We start from the raw sequence: 25005 nt of genomic DNA on the forward strand, positions 1-25005 counted from the left end.
TTAATTTATATACCAAAATTACAATGTAGTTCTTCACTATTTCTTATAATTATATTTTGATCTTCATTTAAATATAAATCAAATTAATTTTAAAAAAAATATTATACAAGCGCGTCGGTGCATTAGTTTACTATTATTTTTCCTATTCGTTTATCAATTTATCCCTATTTAATTTATTTTTAATAATTTTTTATTCAGGTAAAATATTCGTTAAATAAAAATAAAATTATTTTTTTGTTTTTAAATTTTATAGAAACATGAAACATAACAATTATAAAATATTTATATTACGTGATGTAACATTCATAGTTGGATGTATGGATTTACAAAGCATGATGCCATATTTAAAGACATCCTTTTTCAATCTTATTCAATGTCTAAGTCAAGTCGTATTGAAGATTAGGGTTAAATTTTATGTGAAGAGCATTGAAAGGGTAAAATTTTTGCCCTTTAGTTTCATTTTCTTTCGCCTTATTCTAGAAATAGGAGTTATTTCAACAAATGTGATTGGCTTGCCATTTTCGTTCATTTTCTTTAATTTTAATTCATTAACCTTAAAATTTCATCAAAACCCAAACCCAAAAAATTTGACCTACACCCACCCGCCTTTTATGTTTTATAATTTTTCTTTACGTCAGGTTTATTGAAATAAATCTCTTTTTAAAAAATATTGGGACATTTATTTTTTATTTTTATTTTTTTAAAAAAAATAGATTTTGGTCGTGTTAACTGGGTTTTAAAGATTAGGTTACGAAAAACAGGCCAAATAAAAAGCCCACTACGAAGAATAGAGTTCGGAAAGCGATTTGAATTTGAATGGTCAATCGAGATCTAGTTTTTTTTTATTTATTGTTTTAGTTACCATTTATTAAATTTCAAACTATGGATCACTTAGATGCTTTGATTATTTCCCCAATTATCGAACGAATACTTTAAATTTAATTATTGCGAAAAAACTATTTTTCTCTATATTTTTACTCTTTAATAGACTAGCTAATAGAAGGAATACTATTTGGCAATGTTCAAAAAGGAAAAAAAAAATATCGACTTCGTTTAAGCACGATTAAATATGAAGAGAAAGTTTCGCAAGTGTGAAAATGTGATTATTATTTTTGTCGATCATATTAAGTGTAAAAAAACAAAAAAACAATTTTTTTCGTTTGATATAACATGTTAAATCCGTTTAAACTTATAAGACTTGAAATTTGATTGCGATGTTTGGTCATATTTGACATCGTCTAAAACTTACCTATTTGGGGATGCTACGTACTTCATTTGATGGAGTTTTAGTGAAACTACTTTCTCAGATACATCACTAAACTTTTTTTTATTTTATTATTAAGTAAAATCATTTCCATTACATCACTCAACTTGAATGTACATACGTCACGGCAGCTTTCAAATGGAAATAAAAATTTAATTTATGCTTGATAAATATCTCATGTACAATAAGAAATTATTTTATTCCAATTTTTATCTCAAGTACAATTTGGTTACACCGTAAACCAAAAAAAGACACATGACTCCTACATAAAATTAACTCTATTTTAATTTAAAAATCTGACATAATAAAACCTTAAAAAACAGGGAGCCTGAAATATATATAATTGAAGTCTTTGCTTACCTAAAAGCTGATTCCTCGATAACAGGCGCCAGAATGCAATTGGAGGGAAATAGGATGATACGTGTACGATGAGAAATCCGACTCATTTATTTATTTAGTGCTCTGTCTACTTCAAGGCAGCGGCGTATTGTGGACACGTGACAAGTGCACAAATTAAGGCATTCAAGCATTGGTCCTAGTTTCATTCAGCAAACGAATACTTTCTTTTTGACGTCACGCAGTCAAATCATACACTTTGTACGTGGCACAATCCCACTTCACTGGGGTAATTTGTAGTTTTAACTTTAATATTTTTTTACATAATTCGATTTTTTTTTAATGGGTGAAACTTGAGAGGAGGCTACGTGTTGCTTGTTTTTTTTATTAGCGGCGTTATAATTTATGTGGGAGAATATGCATTGAATTATTAGTGATTAAAGCAGAGGACAAAGAGTAGAATCTTGCTGCTGCGGGTGAGCCTTTTGGCCAGCACAGAGACGGGAAACCATGGGGGAAGAGCTGAACCGGAATGGAGTTGATTCGAGTAACAAGAGCCCTCAAGGGGGATTGTACTCTTTTTTGTGCTCCAAAGATGACGATTTTCTGCTATCTTCCACTGCGGACCAGGTAACTGGTTTAGCAGTTTTAAGGATTAAAACCATTTCGGTGTAAGTTGAACACTTCTTTCTGCTTGCCTCTTTGGGGAGTGTCGTCCCTTGTATGGATTATCCAATTAATTTGCTTGGTTATGTGAGATCAACACCTTCTTTTGTTAATTTCATATGGTCGAAAAATGTGCATGGATGCTTGCTTATGCTGGCAATCAAATGTGCCGGTTGATACCTGTAACGATCCACTTTTGATTATTGTTATTTTACATTTTGATACATGTATCAGAATCAATCTTTTGTAGCAACGTAAGTCTTTTTTTATCGAAATTGACTAGAAGCTATTGTGCAGAATGTGGGTCCTTCCCAAATTTGCACCTCCATCCTCAAAATATTGTGCCATAAGTCCAAATAATGGAGCTCAAACCTTGAAACTAGTTTGATACATCCGCCTGAATTTTAAGAAGAGAGGCAATCTTATTTTATTATTTTTCTGGTGATGGGAACTCGCATGGCTGCCTTTTGGTGAGGACTTGTAAACCCTCGGGTTTAACTTAATTAATAGTCACCTACCTTATCAAATCGGATATCTGTGGCCACACAAAAGCAATCTTATTGTTTGGATGTATGATCAACTTCCTAAGCTTTTCAATACCAATTTGCTGGAGTATTTGGGTGATGGGAATTAAATATGACTTGCAAATGGTTACGTCTTAGCCTTGTAATTATTTCAAAAGCTTAGGAAGTTGATCACTTTACCAGTACCTTACATCTATGCCTACTTCGATAGAATGCTTGATTCAATTTGACGCATAAGTCCACTTTGTAGTCTTGAAAAATTTTCAACTTGATTCCACGTTTATCCTTTAAATTGTCGCTTTTTTTGTCAGGTAAGAATCTCTGATATCCAAAGCAAAGTCATTGGCATATACTTTTCTGCAAACTGGTTTCCACCTTGTCGAAAATTCACCACAACGTTGGTCAATACTTACGAGCAACTCAAGAAGAGAAACGTTGATCCAGGTTTCGAAGTAGTCTTTGTTTCATCTGATGAAGACCTTGACTCCTACGATGAATACCGATCTTCCATGCCATGGCTTTCGATTCCATTTTCGGCTACGACAACAAAAAGGGCCTTGAATCTGAGGTTCAATGTCGAAAGTATACCTTGCTTAATCATTCTACTGCCAAATTACTATGATAAACAAGATTCAAGAATTGAAAATGGGATCGATGTTATTGATCGGTATGGAGCACGGGCGTACCCATTCACCAAAGAGAGATTGGAGGAGCTGATGGAGGAGGAGAAGGAGAAGCGTGAAAACCAGACTCTCAAAGAGTTGCTGACTACCCCTGAAAGAGATTTTCTTGTGAGTCATTCCATGCCTGAAAAGGTAATTAGTGGCCTGGTTTGGTTCATAGGATTTGAGCCTTTTGAGGTAATTATTCTGTTTATTATTGATGAATTTCACAAACTGTTAACACCCACTGTCAACTTTTTTATTTCCGAAGTTCGATACTATTTAATTATTGAGTGTATTTGGTGTTTTTTTTATCATCATCGATCGAGGAGGATAATTAAAATCTAACTCTTATACCATCAAACGGGAGTCGACGATCTTTATCAATTAGTACATAGCAGCTTTTGGTGTCTAACCATTAATTCACATCACCAAGAAGTTGAGGAGTGTTTTTGTTTTTTTCAGGTGCCTGTTGCTTCTTTGATGGGAGAAACAATTGGACTTTATTTCTCAGCTCAATGGTGCTCCCCAGGGGTGAAATTCACCCCCAAGTTAGCCTCAATATACCATAAGATCAAGCAAGAATCCACCATCAGTGACAATAATGATTCCTTCGAAATAGTCTTCATATCAAGTGACAAGGACGAATCATCCTTCGACTCACATTTCTGCACCATGCCATGGCTTGCACTGCCATTTTCAGATCCAACGATAAAAAATCTCATCAAGTATTTCGACGTTCAAAGTATCCCAAGCTTGGTAATACTGAGTCCGGATGGGAAAACCGTGACCAAAGAAGGCCGGAACCTCATCAACCTGTATCAAGAAAATGCCTATCCATTCACCCAAGTAAGAATAAGATCGCTCGAGATGAAAAACGATGAAGAGGCCGAAAATTTTCCGAAATTGAGGTACCATTTCAGGCATGGCCATGGGTTAACTTTGGTGTCGGAGGGCAATGGAGGCGGCCCATTTATATGCTGCGACTGCGATGAGCAAGGGTTCGGATGGGCGTACCAGTGTATAGACTGTGGGTATGAAGTTCATCCCAAGTGTGTTCGAGATGTGGAGCATGACTTTGTAATCGAAAGTTAATTAAATTCAAGTGTTATTTCTTTTTGCTCATACGAGGAGGAGAATTCTCTCGTATTATGTGTTTATTAATGCACCAAACGAATCATGTGAAAGATTTGGGACCAGTAATCTTAATTTGAAATCTATATGATTTGCTGAGTTCTTTGAATTTACTTGCNATTCAGCGGATAGAGTCATTATTTGTTAGGGTTTAGGTTATATGTTCAATTTTTATTGAGGTCATTTTTTTATTCTTTTATTTTTCAATTTATTTTTTAATTTATATACCAAAATTACAATGTAGTTCTTCACTATTTCTTATAATTATATTTTGATCTTCATTTAAATATAAATCAAATTAATTTTAAAAAAAATATTATACAAGCGCGTCGGTGCATTAGTTTACTATTATTTTTCCTATTCGTTTATCAATTTATCCCTATTTAATTTATTTTTAATAATTTTTTATTCAGGTAAAATATTCGTTAAATAAAAATAAAATTATTTTTTTGTTTTTAAATTTTATAGAAACATGAAACATAACAATTATAAAATATTTATATTACGTGATGTAACATTCATAGTTGGATGTATGGATTTACAAAGCATGATGCCATATTTAAAGACATCCTTTTTCAATCTTATTCAATGTCTAAGTCAAGTCGTATTGAAGATTAGGGTTAAATTTTATGTGAAGAGCATTGAAAGGGTAAAATTTTTGCCCTTTAGTTTCATTTTCTTTCGCCTTATTCTAGAAATAGGAGTTATTTCAACAAATGTGATTGGCTTGCCATTTTCGTTCATTTTCTTTAATTTTAATTCATTAACCTTAAAATTTCATCAAAACCCAAACCCAAAAAATTTGACCTACACCCACCCGCCTTTTATGTTTTATAATTTTTCTTTACGTCAGGTTTATTGAAATAAATCTCTTTTTAAAAAATATTGGGACATTTATTTTTTATTTTTATTTTTTTAAAAAAAATAGATTTTGGTCGTGTTAACTGGGTTTTAAAGATTAGGTTACGAAAAACAGGCCAAATAAAAAGCCCACTACGAAGAATAGAGTTCGGAAAGCGATTTGAATTTGAATGGTCAATCGAGATCTAGTTTTTTTTTATTTATTGTTTTAGTTACCATTTATTAAATTTCAAACTATGGATCACTTAGATGCTTTGATTATTTCCCCAATTATCGAACGAATACTTTAAATTTAATTATTGCGAAAAAACTATTTTTCTCTATATTTTTACTCTTTAATAGACTAGCTAATAGAAGGAATACTATTTGGCAATGTTCAAAAAGGAAAAAAAAAATATCGACTTCGTTTAAGCACGATTAAATATGAAGAGAAAGTTTCGCAAGTGTGAAAATGTGATTATTATTTTTGTCGATCATATTAAGTGTAAAAAAACAAAAAAACAATTTTTTTCGTTTGATATAACATGTTAAATCCGTTTAAACTTATAAGACTTGAAATTTGATTGCGATGTTTGGTCATATTTGACATCGTCTAAAACTTACCTATTTGGGGATGCTACGTACTTCATTTGATGGAGTTTTAGTGAAACTACTTTCTCAGATACATCACTAAACTTTTTTTTATTTTATTATTAAGTAAAATCATTTCCATTACATCACTCAACTTGAATGTACATACGTCACGGCAGCTTTCAAATGGAAATAAAAATTTAATTTATGCTTGATAAATATCTCATGTACAATAAGAAATTATTTTATTCCAATTTTTATCTCAAGTACAATTTGGTTACACCGTAAACCAAAAAAAGACACATGACTCCTACATAAAATTAACTCTATTTTAATTTAAAAATCTGACATAATAAAACCTTAAAAAACAGGGAGCCTGAAATATATATAATTGAAGTCTTTGCTTACCTAAAAGCTGATTCCTCGATAACAGGCGCCAGAATGCAATTGGAGGGAAATAGGATGATACGTGTACGATGAGAAATCCGACTCATTTATTTATTTAGTGCTCTGTCTACTTCAAGGCAGCGGCGTATTGTGGACACGTGACAAGTGCACAAATTAAGGCATTCAAGCATTGGTCCTAGTTTCATTCAGCAAACGAATACTTTCTTTTTGACGTCACGCAGTCAAATCATACACTTTGTACGTGGCACAATCCCACTTCACTGGGGTAATTTGTAGTTTTAACTTTAATATTTTTTTACATAATTCGATTTTTTTTTAATGGGTGAAACTTGAGAGGAGGCTACGTGTTGCTTGTTTTTTTTATTAGCGGCGTTATAATTTATGTGGGAGAATATGCATTGAATTATTAGTGATTAAAGCAGAGGACAAAGAGTAGAATCTTGCTGCTGCGGGTGAGCCTTTTGGCCAGCACAGAGACGGGAAACCATGGGGGAAGAGCTGAACCGGAATGGAGTTGATTCGAGTAACAAGAGCCCTCAAGGGGGATTGTACTCTTTTTTGTGCTCCAAAGATGACGATTTTCTGCTATCTTCCACTGCGGACCAGGTAACTGGTTTAGCAGTTTTAAGGATTAAAACCATTTCGGTGTAAGTTGAACACTTCTTTCTGCTTGCCTCTTTGGGGAGTGTCGTCCCTTGTATGGATTATCCAATTAATTTGCTTGGTTATGTGAGATCAACACCTTCTTTTGTTAATTTCATATGGTCGAAAAATGTGCATGGATGCTTGCTTATGCTGGCAATCAAATGTGCCGGTTGATACCTGTAACGATCCACTTTTGATTATTGTTATTTTACATTTTGATACATGTATCAGAATCAATCTTTTGTAGCAACGTAAGTCTTTTTTTATCGAAATTGACTAGAAGCTATTGTGCAGAATGTGGGTCCTTCCCAAATTTGCACCTCCATCCTCAAAATATTGTGCCATAAGTCCAAATAATGGAGCTCAAACCTTGAAACTAGTTTGATACATCCGCCTGAATTTTAAGAAGAGAGGCAATCTTATTTTATTATTTTTCTGGTGATGGGAACTCGCATGGCTGCCTTTTGGTGAGGACTTGTAAACCCTCGGGTTTAACTTAATTAATAGTCACCTACCTTATCAAATCGGATATCTGTGGCCACACAAAAGCAATCTTATTGTTTGGATGTATGATCAACTTCCTAAGCTTTTCAATACCAATTTGCTGGAGTATTTGGGTGATGGGAATTAAATATGACTTGCAAATGGTTACGTCTTAGCCTTGTAATTATTTCAAAAGCTTAGGAAGTTGATCACTTTACCAGTACCTTACATCTATGCCTACTTCGATAGAATGCTTGATTCAATTTGACGCATAAGTCCACTTTGTAGTCTTGAAAAATTTTCAACTTGATTCCACGTTTATCCTTTAAATTGTCGCTTTTTTTGTCAGGTAAGAATCTCTGATATCCAAAGCAAAGTCATTGGCATATACTTTTCTGCAAACTGGTTTCCACCTTGTCGAAAATTCACCACAACGTTGGTCAATACTTACGAGCAACTCAAGAAGAGAAACGTTGATCCAGGTTTCGAAGTAGTCTTTGTTTCATCTGATGAAGACCTTGACTCCTACGATGAATACCGATCTTCCATGCCATGGCTTTCGATTCCATTTTCGGCTACGACAACAAAAAGGGCCTTGAATCTGAGGTTCAATGTCGAAAGTATACCTTGCTTAATCATTCTACTGCCAAATTACTATGATAAACAAGATTCAAGAATTGAACATGGGATCGATGTTATTGATCGGTATGGAGCACGGGCGTACCCATTCACCAAAGAGAGATTGGAGGAGCTGATGGAGGAGGAGAAGGAGAAGCGTGAAAACCAGACTCTCAAAGAGTTGCTGACTACCCCTGAAAGAGATTTTCTTGTGAGTCATTCCATGCCTGAAAAGGTAATTAGTGGCCTGGTTTGGTTCATAGGATTTGAGCCTTTTGAGGTAATTATTCTGTTTATTATTGATGAATTTCACAAACTGTTAACACCCACTGTCAACTTTTTTATTTCCGAAGTTCGATACTATTTAATTATTGAGTGTATTTGGTGTTTTTTTTATCATCATCGATCGAGGAGGATAATTAAAATCTAACTCTTATACCATCAAACGGGAGTCGACGATCTTTATCAATTAGTACATAGCAGCTTTTGGTGTCTAACCATTAATTCACATCACCAAGAAGTTGAGGAGTGTTTTTGTTTTTTTCAGGTGCCTGTTGCTTCTTTGATGGGAGAAACAATTGGACTTTATTTCTCAGCTCAATGGTGCTCCCCAGGGGTGAAATTCACCCCCAAGTTAGCCTCAATATACCATAAGATCAAGCAAGAATCCACCATCAGTGACAATAATGATTCCTTCGAAATAGTCTTCATATCAAGTGACAAGGACGAATCATCCTTCGACTCACATTTCTGCACCATGCCATGGCTTGCACTGCCATTTTCAGATCCAACGATAAAAAATCTCATCAAGTATTTCGACGTTCAAAGTATCCCAAGCTTGGTAATACTGAGTCCGGATGGGAAAACCGTGACCAAAGAAGGCCGGAACCTCATCAACCTGTATCAAGAAAATGCCTATCCATTCACCCAAGTAAGAATAAGATCGCTCGAGATGAAAAACGATGAAGAGGCCGAAAATTTTCCGAAATTGAGGTACCATTTCAGGCATGGCCATGGGTTAACTTTGGTGTCGGAGGGCAATGGAGGCGGCCCATTTATATGCTGCGACTGCGATGAGCAAGGGTTCGGATGGGCGTACCAGTGTATAGACTGTGGGTATGAAGTTCATCCCAAGTGTGTTCGAGATGTGGAGCATGACGCTGTAATCGAAAGTTAATTAAATTCAAGTGTTATTTCTTTTTGCTCATACGAGGAGGAGAATTCTCCGTATTATGTGTTTATTAATGCACCAAACGAATCATGTGAAAGATTTGGGACCAGTAATCTTAATTTGAAATCTATATGATTTGCTGAGTTCTTTGAATTTACTTGATTTGTATTCCAAATAATCAAAATTCGAGTCATCAAAGGTATGATCGAGGCGAAAAGTTTTGTTTGATAAGTTGGTGTGCCTGCATTTAAAATCAAACGGGTTGAGGAACTGGAACCACAATTCGAGCTTTTAATTGATGGAGCTCCTTAATTAATTACACTGAAAGAGAATTGCAAAATCATTCTATGTTTTGGTTTTTATCTTATAAATAATCAGTTAATATAACTTGGTATTCGGCAATAAGTTTCTTTTTGTTATTATTATTTTAATTTCTTTTTTTATCAACAAGCGTTTAATTTTTTAGTGTTCAGTAGGAATATAGTAATAATGTTTTAAACACAGCAAACTATACGAGCGAGTTCGCAAGGCTGGCCGGCAGTGGAAGAAATTGAGATATTAATTAACTTCTTCTGGAGGGTTATATATTTATGTGTGTGCGGATTAGCTACAAAATATCATAAAAATCGAGATATTAATTAACTAACGAAAAGATAAAATATGCCAATTATGAATTCAAAATTCTAAGAAATCTATATAATATGTCACAAAAATTTATGTGAGATTGTCTCATAGATCAACTTATTATACAAATATTATATTTGAGTTATCCATGAAAAACTATTACTTTTTATATCAAAATATTTTTTTTTAATTGTAATATGAGATGATTGATCTGTCTTACGAATAAATATTAATGAGATCGTATCGCATATTTTTGTTTGTTATAACATTAAATATAAGTAAAAATATTAAAATTATAACGAAATCTACCAATTAATTTTACAAGATTAAATGATATTAAATAGGTAATATATTTTACATTGGGATATGAATGTCCTCTTCTCGATATGCATGTACAAGAGAATTGTAAAAATAATACAGTGGTAACAATCGGAACGTTAATTAATCACGACTGCCACGTACACGACACAAATCGCCTTGCTCCAAACTCACTTACTCACACCCTTTTTATTTAAAAATTCACGTTATGAAACTTTTCATGCACCACACTACCTTTTAGTCTGTCCGTATGAAATGTGTCTGAAATCTACAGCCAACACCTCGTCGCTCTGTGATTATGTTAATTCCAATTCAACATTAAATAGTCATTTTTCCGAATCATCTGATCAGTGTTGTGATTTTAAATACTTTTCTGTATCTTTTTGAGTTGAAAAATCCCGTTTCGTTTGTCGAAATTTTACTTTTAATTTACCACCTCACATGAAAACTTTCCGCAAATCCTTGAAATCCTCGCAATTTCAAGAAGAAGAACGCCAAATTCTCTTAACCCAGTGCAAAAACCCCACGTCCTATACACCCGCGGCGAGCATGACGTCATCTTCCTCCTCCGACATCTCCTCGCCTTCCCCTCCTACTCCCAAGAACGTCAAAATCAAGAGTAACGTCCAAGATTCACCCTATGGAGACAGAGCCACTAGTGCTGGCGTGAATGAGAGCAACGCTAACAGAATGTGGAGGGACTCCAGTTACGATTTCACAAAGGACGCCGTCATGAGAGCCGCCGCCGCCTCCCAGGACTTCGATTTCCTGACGGAATCTCCGGTGTCCCCGAAATCGCCGTTACTTAAAATATCCGAGAGCCCTGGCGATAACAACTACGGGCAGCTGACCCCGAGAGAGGTCCGCGTTTCGTTTCACGAGAATACTGCTGAGCCGCCGCCGGCGAACCGCGTGTCAAATGCTGAACCGGCTGAAGTTGTAGTTTGCAGCTCCAATAATTCTTTTCGGAGAAGATCTAGTTTGCTGAGAGCGAAAACTAAGTCGAGATTGCTGGACCCACCAGAGGAGAATAATCAGAAATCTCATATTCAAAGAATGGTCAAATCCCAAGTTTTTGGGAAAGGGACCAGTGAATTTGACGAAGACGACCCTTTTCTTGACGAAGATTTACCCGAGGATTACAAGAAAATGAAGTGTAGTGCTCTCTCAGTAATGCAATTACTGGGTTTGATTTTGATAGTTGCCGCTTTTGTTTGTAGTTTAACTATTAAATTCTTCAGAAAAAGAACCCTGTTTGAATTAGAGCTCTGGAAATGGGTGTTAATGGTCCTGGTATTGATTTCTGGGAGATTGGTTTCCGGATGGGCAATTCGGATTGTGGTTTTCTTCATCGAGAGGAACTTTCTCTTACGGAAAAGGGTTCTGTATTTCGTGTACGGATTACGAAAACCAGTGCAGAATTGTGTGTGGTTGACCCTTGTTCTGATAGCTTGGCAGAGCATTTTCGACGAGAGGGTTGAGAGGGTGACAAATGGGAAGATCTTACCTTATGTGACCAAGATTTGGGTTTGCCTTTTGGTGGGAACTCTGATTTTGCTGCTAAAAACTTTGATTGTCAAGGTTTTAGCTTCATCATTTCATGTTAGCACGTTTTTTGATCGGATTCAGGAGGCGTTGTTCACTCAGTATGTGATTGAGACTCTTTCCGGGCCGCCACTGATCGAGATTCAGCTGGTGCAGGAAGACGAGGAGAGGGCGATGGTTGAGGTTCAGAAGCTTCAGAGTGCGGGGGCGACCATTCCTGCTGACCTCAAGGCCAATGTTTTCCCAAAAAGTGGAAGAATGATCGGGACTCCAAGGAGTACCGTTTCCACGGATGCTAAAAGTCCTAGGCTTTCGAAAATGATGTCAGAGGAGGACGGACAGAATGGTATTACGGTCGATCATTTGCATAGGCTGAATCAGAAGAATATATCGGCTTGGAATATGAAGAGGTTGATGAACATTGTGAGGAAAGGGGTGATCTCGACTCTGGATGAGCGCATACAGGGCTCGACTGCTGAAGATGAATCGATGGTGCAGATCACGAGCGAAAACCAGGCCAAAGCTGCCGCTAAAAAAATATTTACCAATGTGGCCAGGCCAGGAGCTAAGTAATTTTCTGCTTGTTTCCTAATCTAAGATCTTTACTTATTTCTATCATTGATTTGTACCTAGCCGATTACACTATATTTTCATATCAAGTTGTGTCATTTACTTCAAGATTTTCATTGAATTCTGCATGTTTCTAGATCTGCCTTTGCTGTTAGATTAAAGCTTCTCGTTTGAGAGTGGCAACCAATAGAAGCCTGTGGTCAGCTTATGGGAAATCTAGTCACCAAATCTAAATCAGCATGTTTTTTGAATTTAGTATTATTTGTTGGTTATGTAAAAACCCTTACATGCTAGGATGTCCTTTTCGTGTGCAGACGCATTTACCAAGAGGATTTATTGCGCTTTCTTCGAGAGGATGAAGCTGTAAAGGCATTGCGTCTCTTTGAAGGAGGATGCGAACAAAAGGGAATCAGCAAGCGAGATCTGAAAAATTGGTTGGTGAGTAATATATAAAAGATGCTTGTTACCATGCATTTGTATGTGATATAAACTGGTATGAGATATAAATGATGAACCTTTTTTACACCACAGGTCAATGCATTTAGGGAAAGGAAGGCTCTTGCTTTATCCCTAAACGACACCAAAACTGCTGTCGACAAACTACATCAAATGATGAACGTCGTTGTTGGGGTTATCATCATCGTAATTTGGCTCCTCATACTCAAAGTCGCTACAACACATTTCTTTATCTTCTTAAGCTCCCAGCTTCTTTTAGTTGTGTTCGTGTTTGGAAATAGTTGCAAGACAACATTTGAGGCAATTATCTTTTTATTTGTGATGCACCCTTTTGATGTGGGTGACCGTGTTGAAGTCGATGGAGTTCAGGTATGCTAGTTGTTTTCCACGTAACATGCACAATTCGCTCGTATTCAATGTGTATTTGATTTCAACCGTTATTTTCAGATGATAGTTGAAGAGATGAACATATTGACGACTGTTTTTCTAAGATACGATAGCCTCAAGATCTATTACCCAAACAGTGTCTTATCCACAAAGCCGATCAACAACTACTACCGCAGCCCGGATATGGGCGACGCAATCGACTTCTGTATACATATCTCGACCCCTGTAGAGAAGATCGCGAGAATGAAAGAGAGGATCATAAGGTACAAATATAGATATATCTTATGTCCATTGTTCGAACTACTTTTCCAAAATCTTGATTTTATGAAAGGTGATCAACGACAGCTTTATGTTTTCATACGCCTATATCAAAGAATATGTATCCCAAAATGAATATCATAGGCATAAATAAGTACCCGGAAAAAAGCAGTGAAGTCAAACTCAATGAAATACATGCATATTCTCTACATATAAACGACCGGGACATTTTCAGGTACATTGAGAACAAAAACGACCATTGGAACCCTGCACCATCAGTAGTCATGAGAGACATCGAGGACATGAACCGATTAAAGTGGTCGGTGTGGCTTTCTCACAGAATGAATCATCAAGACATGGGGGAGAGATGGGCAAGAAGAGCACTTCTGGTTGAGGAGATGATTAAAATCTTCCGAGAGCTCGATATCGAATACAGGTTGCTGCCCCTCGACGTGAATGTACGCAACATGCCGCCTTTGAGTTCGGCTAGGCTTCCATCAAATTGGGCTGTTTCTACTACATGAGCTCAGTTTGTTTGCGGTGTATAACCATACTGAAACAAATCGAAATACAGTGATATATAGGTGTATCCAGAAACCTTTAATTTCTTGACAATAATACAGTATTATATATAAGCTTCTGCAAAAGTGTCATCGTGTTTCGAATAAAGCTCTATATGACTATATCTGTCTAATTTAATCCATTATTATTCACTTAGGTTGTCATAAAATAATGGAAAATAGACATGGCTGATTAATTAATCATCAATATGCTGTGATCTCGTGATCATGAGACGGGAGAGTAAAAATAAGATATATTTTTATGATAATTTACCGTGTCGTAGGAAGGAAAATAAATATATGGCCTCGAAAACAAAGTTATTTATATTAAAATTTTATATCTTTCAGAAAATTTTCTTCTCTTTTTAATCAATTTTTTTTTATTAAGTCTTTTGTGAGACTTTGTTTTTGAAACGAGTCAATTCTGATCATATTTATAATAAAAAATAATATTTTTGACATAAATTTTTTTAAAAGAATGATCTAAATAAAAGATTTATCTCACAAAATTGACATATAAAATCATTATACGATAGTTTTTGTGAAATTGTTAAAGTTTTCATCAATCTTTCGGAAGATGTTTGATATGATAAATTGGCAAAAGCAATTAAATTTAATTTCCACTTAATAGCATGTTTCTTTTATGAAATATTTTTTGTTGAAAATTTTTATCAGACTTTTCTTAAATTTTTTGTTCAGTTATATTTTCTGGGAACTATAAATTTACTTTTACATGTATTTTTTAAAAATAATTTAAACATATATCAACTGAACAAAAAACATTATATTTTATTAATTTAGACTAGACGTGTTAATTTATTTATAAATTAAAAATTATTGTTTTAAAAAGTATATTTTTTATTCAATAAATGTAAATTTAATTATGTAAAAAATTTAGTTTATTTTAGTATCATATTTTTTAAATTAATAAAAAAATATAATTAACTGTACATATATATTTATAAAAATAAGTAGTACTCATTGTGTTTAATAATTAAATTATATTTAATTTATCGAAATTATTAGTTTAACAAATTGATCAAAATAATATATTATTTTTGTGAATATTATTAATTTATCGGATATTAATTTATAAATATACGTTAAAAAATTCGTGCGCGCGATTAAATTTAACGACCAGAATTTCCAAAAAAAAAAAACAACTAAAAAATAACGACCAGAATTACCCAAAAAAAAGAAAGAAGCAAAATCACGAACATCAGCAAGATTATAGTTGAGTTCACTTCAATTTCAATCTTTTTTGTGCTAAATTAATGGAGGAAACGAAAGCAGACACGGCCAGCACCAGTGGCAGCGCCGTTAATGCAACTCCAGAGTACAATAGCATCAGCGCCAGGAAAGCTAGATTACAATCCACACTAGCGGCACTTCTCAACGATCCCGTACTCGAAGACGTCCCGAAGAAGCCTACTTTATCGGACGTGGACACTCTCATCAACTTGGAACTCGGAAGCGCCAAGCGGATCTCTGTCCGTAAACTCGACGGCACTTCTATAGGTACGCCAAGTTTGGATTTGGTCAAGTTGACATTTTGACAAACACTTTGTGTAAGTAGATGCTTGTAATGGAGACTTGATCTGTGTTGTTCTGTATGCGTTTGAAGATGTAGCGGTTATGAATTCTGCCACTGTGAAGGACTTGAAACTGGCGATTAAGAAAAAAGTGAATGATTTGGAGGAATCAAGAATGGGTCATCGTCACATTTCTTGGTACGTTTCAACTACCGCTGGAACTATCTCGAATGAGTTCATACTCCACCATCACTCTGTTGAATTGTTAGAAATCCCGTAATTGATCAGTTTGGAAATTCAAACATTATTCTTTGGATTCACAGGAAACATGTGTGGGCAAACTTTTGCCTTTTGCACCACAATGAAAAGTTACTTAACGACGATTCAGCTCTAGAGGATTATGGCGTTAGGAACAATTCTCAGGTATTTCATTTTTCAGCTCACGGATTTTGGACTGAAACATATGATATTGTATATTGCAGCGTTTATGTGGAGTTTGTGTGCATGAAATGTTTTTTTTAAGAAAAAATAAAAAAAAAACTCCACCATGATGTTTGCACATGATAAAGCTTCTTTGGGTTTTAGAGATAAGTTGATGGTTAATGTGCCAACACTTATCTGTAGCATTCCCAAGTTAACGTGATGAAATCTTAGCTCCTCTTAGATTGCAGACTTTTTCTGTAAGAAAATTTCCTCTTGGTGAAAACCGTCACCCACGGTATAGAAACATTCACGTGGGACACCAGGAAATGATAAACAGAGGCATACCTGAACCGGTAGTGATTGATAATTCTCGAAGTCATGTGCTAGTCTTCTAAATTCACAGGTTACTCTTCCAAATCTAGATATTTTCCACGGAGAATCCTTTAGCTTGGTTTAGTTCTGGCTGTGATGCTGACATATCAAAAGAATTTGACCTTGAGCTTATTTGATATGTTATGAGCTTATGATATAATTATTCACATATAAGCGTCATTAGTCGGTAGTTTGACATGATCATGATCAAGCAATCTCTGTATTCATAAAGTCATTGTTGAATTGTTCAACGTCTCTTTCTCGTTATCCTTTTGTTATGTCTTGTTATACCATAAATGCGAGAATACCATATAGAAATTATTTTGTGCTATCAAATATAGATTTTCTTACTGTCCCTTATGTCCCGGCAAAACTGCAACAATACACACACTTCCATTATAATCTGAAGAGTTCCTTGAAGTATGATAGCCTGATATCGATAGAATTGACTGCACTACAGTGATACCTGGAGCCTGAATTTAGTCTAATACATAATTTAGATTCCTTATTTAGCTCTTCAGGTATAAGATGTATAACATTATTTGTAGGAATGATTTTTCTCGTTCATTGAGATGACTCACTAAAAGATTATATATATGGGAGAGTTGAGAGGTTAAATAATTTATCTACAAAATAAATTTGTATGCACACGCATACATATTCAAGTCTCATATACTAGCATCCTCGTATGAAGTATACAATTGCCATTTCTGAAGTTTCTAAGGCTTCTGTGCAGGTGCAATTTGTTCCCTACGTCGTGTCGAGGGCTTCTCGAAAGCATACGAGGAGCCGAAAGCATCGTTTCTTTCACGGTCTAACCAGAAAATCGTGAGCAAGAAACCATAGAATTTTATTTTTCTGTTTCCAAATATTTCATTGAAGATTTAATGATACACAAGGTATTATTTCTTTTTCACTTCTTCACCCGCACTTTATGAGTAGGAGCTTGCAAAACAACTTGTGAATCCGTTTTTTATTTTTGCTTTTAGCTCGATAGAGGTTTAGTGTCTAACTTATATAAACTTGTGCGCAAACTTGAGATTGGGTATAAAGTATAAATTTTTATAATAAAAATCAATTTATTTTCTTTTTAAGTTGCTGTAAATCCAATTTTTATTAATTTCAATGTTAAAATTGGTTTGATCAAATAAATAATTCTTCACATGGCAGCGCAAAAGCTTCTTGGTATGAGTAAAAAAAAAAAGACTTGATATAGAAATACTAATTGAATGGTGGGTGCCGAAGTTCAGTAGTCAGTCACGAGGGTGGGTAGAGGTGTCAAAATCAAACACGATCCATCAATCCGACACGGTTCAACTCGAAAATAATCATGTTTGAGTTTGGGGTTTTCGGGTTCGGGTCAGATCGGGTTGGACCTGATAGCTGACCCGAAAAAAACGATCGGGTTGAGTTGGGTTCGGGTCAACCCGAAAATTTTAATTTTTTAAAAAAATATATAATTAATAAATATTACCTATATTTTTATATATTGTATTACTGAAAAAATATTTATTGTATATTTTATATCATAAATTTTTATAATTTAATATTTATTTTAAATATTTTTTATTTTTTAAATAATTGTTTATTTGATTTAGTAAGTATACTTTATTTTTCTATAATTAGACTTCAAATTTAAATCATATATATGAGGGATATTTTGTTAATATGTGTTTAAATTAAAATATTATTATTTTTCTTTAAAAATTTAAAAAAATTCAAAATCGGGTTATACGGGTTGATTCGAGTTCAGGTTCGAATTGAGAATTTTCGAGTTCGGATTGAGCAATTTTTGAATAGTACTATTGTTTGATCTGACTCGACTCATCCGAATTACTCGAATTGATACCCTTGAGGGTGAGACCTCAAAACCTTGTGTTAACTAAATAGATAGGATCACATCCAGCATCCCATTATATACAATAAAAAGATAAAATCGAAGGGATCGGATGGCCCACCTCTTGCTCTGGGACAAAAATAAAATGTTCCCTGAATGGTAGCAAGAGCAAGAGGGGGGCGAAAGGAAGATGCTCAGAATATTCTATCCCGAATCCCAATCTCAATCTCTCTCCTATTCTCGAAACTGTAGGATATGTTTGGGGGGGTTTGGTTTTTATATATATTATTACACTAGCACTCATACTGACTTGAAACGGACCTAGAGCATAAGCAGAATGACCACTGATACTTCCTCTTCTCCTCTCTCCCAATCCGAACAACAAAAACTCATAAAGAAGCTAGGCATATTCATGATTCAAGGCACAGACAAACGAGGCCTCCCGATCCTCCGCATCATAGGAAAACTCTTTCCTGGTAAAATTTACTACCAACCAAAACACCCGTCTTTAACTCCGACAAGATATTTTTTTTGAGTATTATTATTATTATTATTATTATTATTATTATAGGGAAGCTGGTTGGTGTTGAGGCGTTGAAGAAATTCTTGGAGTCTGAGATATTCCCCAGTTTGAATGGAGGGCGATTCTCGGTTGTGTATGTGCATTCTGGAGTTAACAGAAGAGAGAATTCCCCTGGGATTTTAGCCATGAAATCCGTGTTCGATGCTGTTCCTGCTGAAGTTGGGCAGAACGTGGAAGCCGTTTATTTCCTGCATCCGTCTCTTCAGTGCCGCCTCTTTCTTGCCACCTTCGGCCGTCTCCTCTTCTCCGGCGCCGCCGCCGGGTAATTATCATGATTATTCAGTTTTCAATTATTATTTCAGGAAAAATATCGATTGCAAAAAATTTCAAGTGGTTGAATTGATGACAGGTTTTACAGTAAGATGAGATACGTGAATACGTTGAATCTCTTGAGAAACAACGTAAGGTGGGACCAAATCGAGATGCCTGAATTTGTGTACGAATACGATGAAGAGAAGGAAGAAGAAGAGTACTGTCCCACGATGGATTTTGGGCTGGAGAGTGATCATCCCAGATTATCGATTTACAGGGCCCCCAGTTTGGACTGGTCTATTTCTACTTATTCCATGAGGTCCATCGCCTAGATCTGAATATGGGCCTTCTCTCAGATTTTCTGTTCGTAAAGGCCAAGTGGGCCGTCGGGGTTCTTAATGTAAATTCAAGCACAATGCGTCCTTTTCTTGGGTTGCGTGAATTTGATTTTGATCCATTTGCCCGTATTTATTTAATTTATGGAACTTTCCAATTTACCTTGATAGAATATTATCCTCGTAGATATAATAATTAAAATGCATAAAAAAATTACCAAAATATCAAAAATAATAACTTAAAAAATTATAATAAAAAAATGATATCGACAACAAAAATTAGACTCTCTCTCTACACAAAGATGTGAAATTCATAGAAGCCTTTCAGCTATGTGAGTGAAACCCTCTCGTTATAACAGTTGTAAATAAAGTCAAATTTTGATTACTTATTTATCACAATAACCCCCACATTATTTTATAAAAAAAAGATCGCAATTTGCAGCAGCAATATTGATGAACTCAGGTTTTTAGATTCTATATATTGAGACAAACGGGACTTCAGAATTATGACAGAGATAACCGTGTCTTCCGCTTCGGGCACGTACCAAACAGTACACATTGCCTTCGGACAACAGAATTATGTCCCAAAAATGGAGGCTTTGGCATGGAAGAGGACATGAGACGAGATTTTTGGACAAGAGCAGTGTTGGGATATTCAAAAACTGAAAGTTATCTACTCCAAAGTGTTCATACAAAATTGCCTTGTTTTTCACAAGCAACAACTTAATAATTAATTTAGTATTTTAATTAATTATGCTTGCCAACTTACTCTTTTTTGCATTATTATATGAAATCAATTTATTTAATAAATATTTCATTATTAAAGTTAGTTATATCTACCATTTAATGTTACAATCGAATGGTGACCCGAACTAATCGGTTGGGTCTGTTTGCATTTTCCCTCATTCCTTCTGTAATTCTCGGGGTAAAACTTTAGGTGCCATTAACTAATAACTGAAACATTGCTACAAATAAAAAAACATCCAGCAATTGACAAACTTAGCTTTTACATTATCACCACGATTCAGTTACGAAGGGAACATAAAAAAGAGAATTCATGTATGCGTAAATAAGATGGTCGATTTTCTATCCTTACAGTGACATGTGACAAATTACAACCTCTAACAAGGTTTTTTGGCAGTACGAGGAATCAAAGAGATGAACTCAGACGAGTAAGACTTACTACACCAGAAAGCACGGTCTTCTTTCGTTCTCTAACCTCCACCTGATACAGCACCCTGCACATTTCACAAACTTTTTCATCTTTTATGGTACACAGACAAGGAAATAAATAATAGGAAATCAGGTCGTTGAAAATAAAAGATTCGGTAGAGGTTACCTCAAGCCATCAAGCCACATTTCTGTTATCAAAGTTTCGCCAGGATAGACATGCAATAGAAATTTCCCTGATATGTTCTTAATCATATTTTGATCACCTCGACAAATACATTTGATGACGGCTCTGACTGCGAATCCAAGAGAGCAAAGTCCATGCAATATTGGACGAGAGAATCTATACGAAGCATTACATATAGAGGAATTAGAAAAGAGTGGAAGGGTCTTTCATAGTATCGAAGGAGTAAAAAACCAGCAAGAATCAATGTTTGCATGCTTCTATTCTATGCATTAATTTAAACTAAAGTATTTCTCCTGTATCTAGCATTTAGTATTTGGTTATAAGAACCATCAAAGGTATCTTTTACTACGATAAAGTTGAATATAACTTAGCTGATGAACAGTGCCCGAGATTTAAAATCCTACCAATAGGAGATTGTTATGAGCCCAACTATATCTGGCCCATTATCTTGTAGTTGTTAATTGTTATGGCCTTACAAATGGCTTACTGAAATAATAGAAGTCATAAAGAAATTTGCCCACATATCATTCTGCTCTCAAGTTCTACTGTTCTTTTCTGGAGTCACAGACTCACAAGACAGCCCTGAAATGGCCTATGCTACTCCCAAATTCGAACAAATACCTGACACAAATGTTGAAGAATACTAGAAAAAACTTCGATGCTAAATCAAGATTTATCAATTGGAAGACAAACTACCCTGCAATTTCTGCCACCATAGGATCTGAGTGCAATGGATTATAGTCACCAGAGAGTCTGTAAAGCAAAGCCTGCATCGTGGAAGTACAGAATTAAAGAAAAAAGAAACTGCATACTCCCAAAAGCAGTTAAATTCACTAAAAAGACTGTCGAATTATGTACATCTTAAACTACATAACCTAATAAGAAGAAGACTAAGAACTAGTAGCATTCAAGGAAAGTCAACTTTAGATGTAATTTTTGAGAAGGATACTAAACAAGTAACACTTCCAAATTCCTCGGTCATCAGATTATAGAGCTAGTATAAATTAGTCCCCACTACAACTTTTACATTTATGGAAGCTGAGAAGACAAGCAAGCAAAAAATATGGATATTTTTGTTTTATGTTATAAAAACTTACAGCATGACTTGAGTGTCATTCTTTGGATTGAAAAGGAGAGGAAATGCTTCCTTCCACCCTCATCGAAATGGTCATATAAATCAATCATATTTAATTGCATGAAAAAGCAAATTAAAGTACCTGTGATGGTTGCGTAGATTCTTCAAATACAGCAAATGGTTGAGTTTTGGGAATTTTATAAGCCAAGGTCTGGCTGGACCGGTACTTGATAAATGAATAAGGTTGGGATGACTTTGAGAAGCCTCCAGAACCTCTTAGATAAACTGCCATCCTATAGGGAAATATATGGACTTATCCACTTAATGAAAGAAAAGAGAAAAAGACACACCACTGAAAGATTTATTTTTTCGTAAAGATGAGATTCCTACCGATTCATGCACAGCAACTCGTTAGACTCTTTATCATAACTTAAAATTTCCATCTCCAGGACTGCTGCCTTACCTACAAGAAAGAAAACAAACTCTGCTTCATGAAAATCTCCTCCAAAGTCCAACCCCGAAAAACTGAATCCTAAATAGCAAAATGCTATAACCCAACATTTGAGCAGAGCTTAGCTTTGAGTAGTACACAAATCCTGTCTTTATGACCTTTTTTTTTTAACAAACCAAAGCCTATTTTTTACGACAGGAAAGGAATGAAAAGGAAAAATATTTTTTTTGTTATCTGCAGATATCTCAAGTTTGAGAAGATTGTTCTTGATCATACTACAGCCATAGATAATCAATACAGCCAGACAATATCAGAAACAGACCTTTATCGTGCAACCCAGCAACAGATATCTTATTTAGTAGCTGCATCAACAAATTTGAGATGAAAATTAATGAGCTCAGCAGATGAAAAAACAAATTAATGGGGTTATGGAGAACCAAGAAAATAATCGGAAGTTGAACAACTTACACAACCATTAGATGGTAGGGGTTTGTAAATTTCTATGTATTGTTGTCCATGCAATAGAAGGCGTTGATCAAATCTGAAGAACAAGCCAACCAAGACAAATTCACAACAAAAAAATATTTCATACAAGTGCTCATTTACGTTTTCAATACGCAGATATACTCAGAAAAATGATAGTACTCACTGTAAACCTGGTATTTGAGCTATCTGTGACTGAAGTCCAAAAGAAAATAGAGTGGAAAATGTTGGTAAAACCTATGGAAGCACAAAAAGAATAAATTATCAGTTTCTTGCCTTGGCAACTATGACACGGTTTTATGTGGAGCTTCAGATGTTTTCTTTTCCAATATTTACAACTTTCTTAATGAGAGGTAAAGCCATTAGGATCAATGACACACTTATGGCCCACCAATATAAATTTACAATATGAAAGTTTTCAATACCACCACTGGAAGTAAACAAGAATAAAAAGCCTGAACGCTGAAATTAAGTTCAAGAAAATCAGCAAATTGAATGATTCATGTTCGTCGGTCCCAAAGTAAATACTTTACCTCAATGGCTTGCTGTCCGTCTCGATGATAGACATATTTGAGTTCTTGATCATCGACAGCATCTTTCGAACATGCCCCAACACCAAGTGCATATAGCGCAGCATCCCTACAATTCAAAACTAAAAATTAATTCACCAAATCGCATTTAGAATAAGGAGAACAAAAATAACGAAATTATTGATCTTTCACAATTACCTTTCAGTATAAGTGAATGTAGACTGATGAAGATCGCAATTCAACGCAGTAACAAAAGATTAATTTAAACATCAGTGCCACATCAAAATTGGACCTAAATTTGCGTAGATAAAGCTGAGAAAGGTTGGAGCAATAACCTGGGGAAACTCGTGAGAAATGATAAGCTGAGGATCAAGCCCTGATTTTTCAGCCATGATGGAACTTCAGAGGTGAAATATGCAATCAAATCGAAAATTTATGTTAGGGGCGGAAAAATAGTTATGGACTCCAAATGAAGATCGGTTCCATGGATAATGCTTTCGAGTCAATTTCATGTTTTGCTTCGTCAATGTAAGCGGCCGCCGACTTTAGTTTCTGTTTTTTTTTTTATTTAACAAAACTCCAAATATCACCACCTTATTTTTATATATATATTTTAAATTTAACGGTTGATAAAATGACCTCTCCAAACTCCAAAAGCAAGGTGATTTAGTCATTTAATTAGTTTCCATGTTAAAAAACAAGAAAAAAGAATAATATGTTTTGCCATGATTAGAAGCTTTTTTCAAAAACGAAAAAATTATTTGTAATTTAATGCATGGGAAACTCATAAATTGCCATTCGATTTGCCAAAACTTGTGATTCATGATGATATAAAAGTGTAGTGGAATGGAAAATCACAATCTTTTATTATACAATAACATAAAAATAATAACATGCATCATCCCTTGTCAATTAATTAAAAGAATGTGACCTTGAGGTAAGTTCAGGGATAATACCAATTTTCGTCCTTATTGTTTATCGTTTTTTCCATTTCAGTCCCTCTTCATTTTTTACTGCTTAATTAATCCTTCAAGTTTTCAAAATCTTCCCGAATTGGTCCCTGTCGTTATCTTGACGTTAAGATTAACGTTGACCCACATCATGTGCTTCTCACATGATCATTTCTTTATGAAGGCAGTCGATTACTTTTTTTCTTTTTTTATCCCCACATGTACGACAACCCTAATCCCCAAATCAAACGATGGAACGGGGTCGGCTCTATATACAGCTTTTGCTGCGAGGCGAATCTCCACGTCCGAGTTGTTGAAATCTTATCAAATATATGTGGCGTCATGCCCCTTTAAGAGGATGTCGAACATATTCGCAAACAAGTCGATAGAGAGGTACACGAGGAAGGCACCAAGGGTTCATATCATTGATTTCGGGATCCTGTATGGTTTTCAATGGCCTTGTTTGATCCAAGGCGTGTCATTGAGGCCGGGAGGCGCTCCTCGGTTGAAAATAACGGGCATTGATTTCCCTCAGCCGGGATTCAAGCCGGCTGAGAGGGTGGAGCAGACAGGGCGTCGTTTGATGAGCTACGTACTGCAAGAGATTTAATGTCCCTTTTGAGTATAATGTCATAGCTAAAAAGTGGGAGAATATTGGTATGGAGGACCTCAAAATTGAAAGAGATGAAATGGTGGTTGTTAATTGCTTGTACAGGCTGCATCATGTGCCTGATGAATCCGCAGGTGTGAATAGCCCTCGGGATG

The 25005-nt window shown here is 35.2% G+C and overlaps 6 protein-coding genes across 9 annotated transcripts; 5 read left to right on the forward strand and 1 right to left on the reverse strand.

The window, feature by feature from the left end:
* Positions 1-1959: 1959 nt before the first annotated feature.
* Positions 1960-4685, forward strand: LOC140971576 (probable nucleoredoxin 2). 2 transcript variants are annotated; one of them, XM_073433903.1, is made up of 3 exons: positions 1960-2230; positions 3102-3650; positions 3918-4685. In XM_073433903.1, the coding sequence occupies exons 1-3, from the start codon at positions 2111-2113 to the stop codon at positions 4545-4547; spliced, it is 1299 nt and encodes a 432-aa protein (XP_073290004.1). In that variant the 5' UTR covers positions 1960-2110; the 3' UTR covers positions 4548-4685. The 2 variants fall into 2 exon arrangements, with proteins under 2 accessions (XP_073290004.1, XP_073290005.1); XM_073433904.1 differs by having other exon boundaries at positions 3102-3605.
* Positions 4686-6756: 2071 nt separating this feature from the next.
* On the forward strand, positions 6757-9495 carry LOC140971577 (probable nucleoredoxin 2). 2 transcript variants are annotated; one of them, XM_073433905.1, is made up of 3 exons: positions 6757-7031; positions 7903-8451; positions 8719-9495. In XM_073433905.1, the coding sequence occupies exons 1-3, from the start codon at positions 6912-6914 to the stop codon at positions 9346-9348; spliced, it is 1299 nt and encodes a 432-aa protein (XP_073290006.1). In that variant the 5' UTR covers positions 6757-6911; the 3' UTR covers positions 9349-9495. The 2 variants fall into 2 exon arrangements, with proteins under 2 accessions (XP_073290006.1, XP_073290007.1); XM_073433906.1 differs by having other exon boundaries at positions 6758-7031; positions 7903-8406.
* Positions 9496-10537: 1042 nt separating this feature from the next.
* On the forward strand, positions 10538-14213 carry LOC140971578 (mechanosensitive ion channel protein 6-like). Its single transcript, XM_073433907.1, has 5 exons — positions 10538-12398; positions 12714-12837; positions 12931-13224; positions 13303-13505; positions 13736-14213. Exons 1-5 carry the CDS (start codon positions 10726-10728, stop codon positions 14022-14024), a joined length of 2583 nt encoding a protein of 860 aa, XP_073290008.1. The 5' UTR covers positions 10538-10725; the 3' UTR covers positions 14025-14213.
* Positions 14214-15238: 1025 nt separating this feature from the next.
* On the forward strand, positions 15239-17453 carry LOC140961654 (U11/U12 small nuclear ribonucleoprotein 25 kDa protein). Of its 2 annotated transcripts, none has more exons than XM_073420319.1 (4): positions 15239-15578; positions 15691-15790; positions 15916-16015; positions 17124-17453. In XM_073420319.1, the coding sequence occupies exons 1-4, from the start codon at positions 15335-15337 to the stop codon at positions 17217-17219; spliced, it is 540 nt and encodes a 179-aa protein (XP_073276420.1). In that variant the 5' UTR covers positions 15239-15334; the 3' UTR covers positions 17220-17453. The 2 variants fall into 2 exon arrangements, with proteins under 2 accessions (XP_073276420.1, XP_073276414.1); XM_073420313.1 differs by having other exon boundaries at positions 15240-15578; positions 15685-15790; positions 17124-17443.
* Positions 17454-18397: 944 nt separating this feature from the next.
* Positions 18398-19539, forward strand: LOC140961666 (uncharacterized). The gene is made up of 3 exons (XM_073420329.1): positions 18398-18700; positions 18796-19069; positions 19157-19539. Exons 1-3 carry the CDS (start codon positions 18562-18564, stop codon positions 19389-19391), a joined length of 648 nt encoding a protein of 215 aa, XP_073276430.1. The 5' UTR covers positions 18398-18561; the 3' UTR covers positions 19392-19539.
* Positions 19540-20366: 827 nt separating this feature from the next.
* Positions 20367-23843, reverse strand: LOC140971579 (enoyl-CoA hydratase 2, peroxisomal-like). The gene is made up of 11 exons (XM_073433908.1): positions 23626-23843; positions 23489-23511; positions 23294-23399; positions 22927-22997; positions 22746-22818; positions 22600-22639; positions 22217-22289; positions 21969-22119; positions 21448-21518; positions 20734-20907; positions 20367-20632 (listed from the first exon to the last, which is right to left on the reverse strand). The coding sequence occupies exons 1-11, from the start codon at positions 23680-23682 to the stop codon at positions 20545-20547; spliced, it is 927 nt and encodes a 308-aa protein (XP_073290009.1). The 5' UTR covers positions 23683-23843; the 3' UTR covers positions 20367-20544.
* Positions 23844-25005: the final 1162 nt, after the last annotated feature.

This window comes from Primulina huaijiensis, chromosome 2 (assembly GCF_012295235.1).
Source record: "Primulina huaijiensis isolate GDHJ02 chromosome 2, ASM1229523v2, whole genome shotgun sequence".
Classification (NCBI taxonomy): domain Eukaryota; kingdom Viridiplantae; phylum Streptophyta; class Magnoliopsida; order Lamiales; family Gesneriaceae; genus Primulina; species Primulina huaijiensis.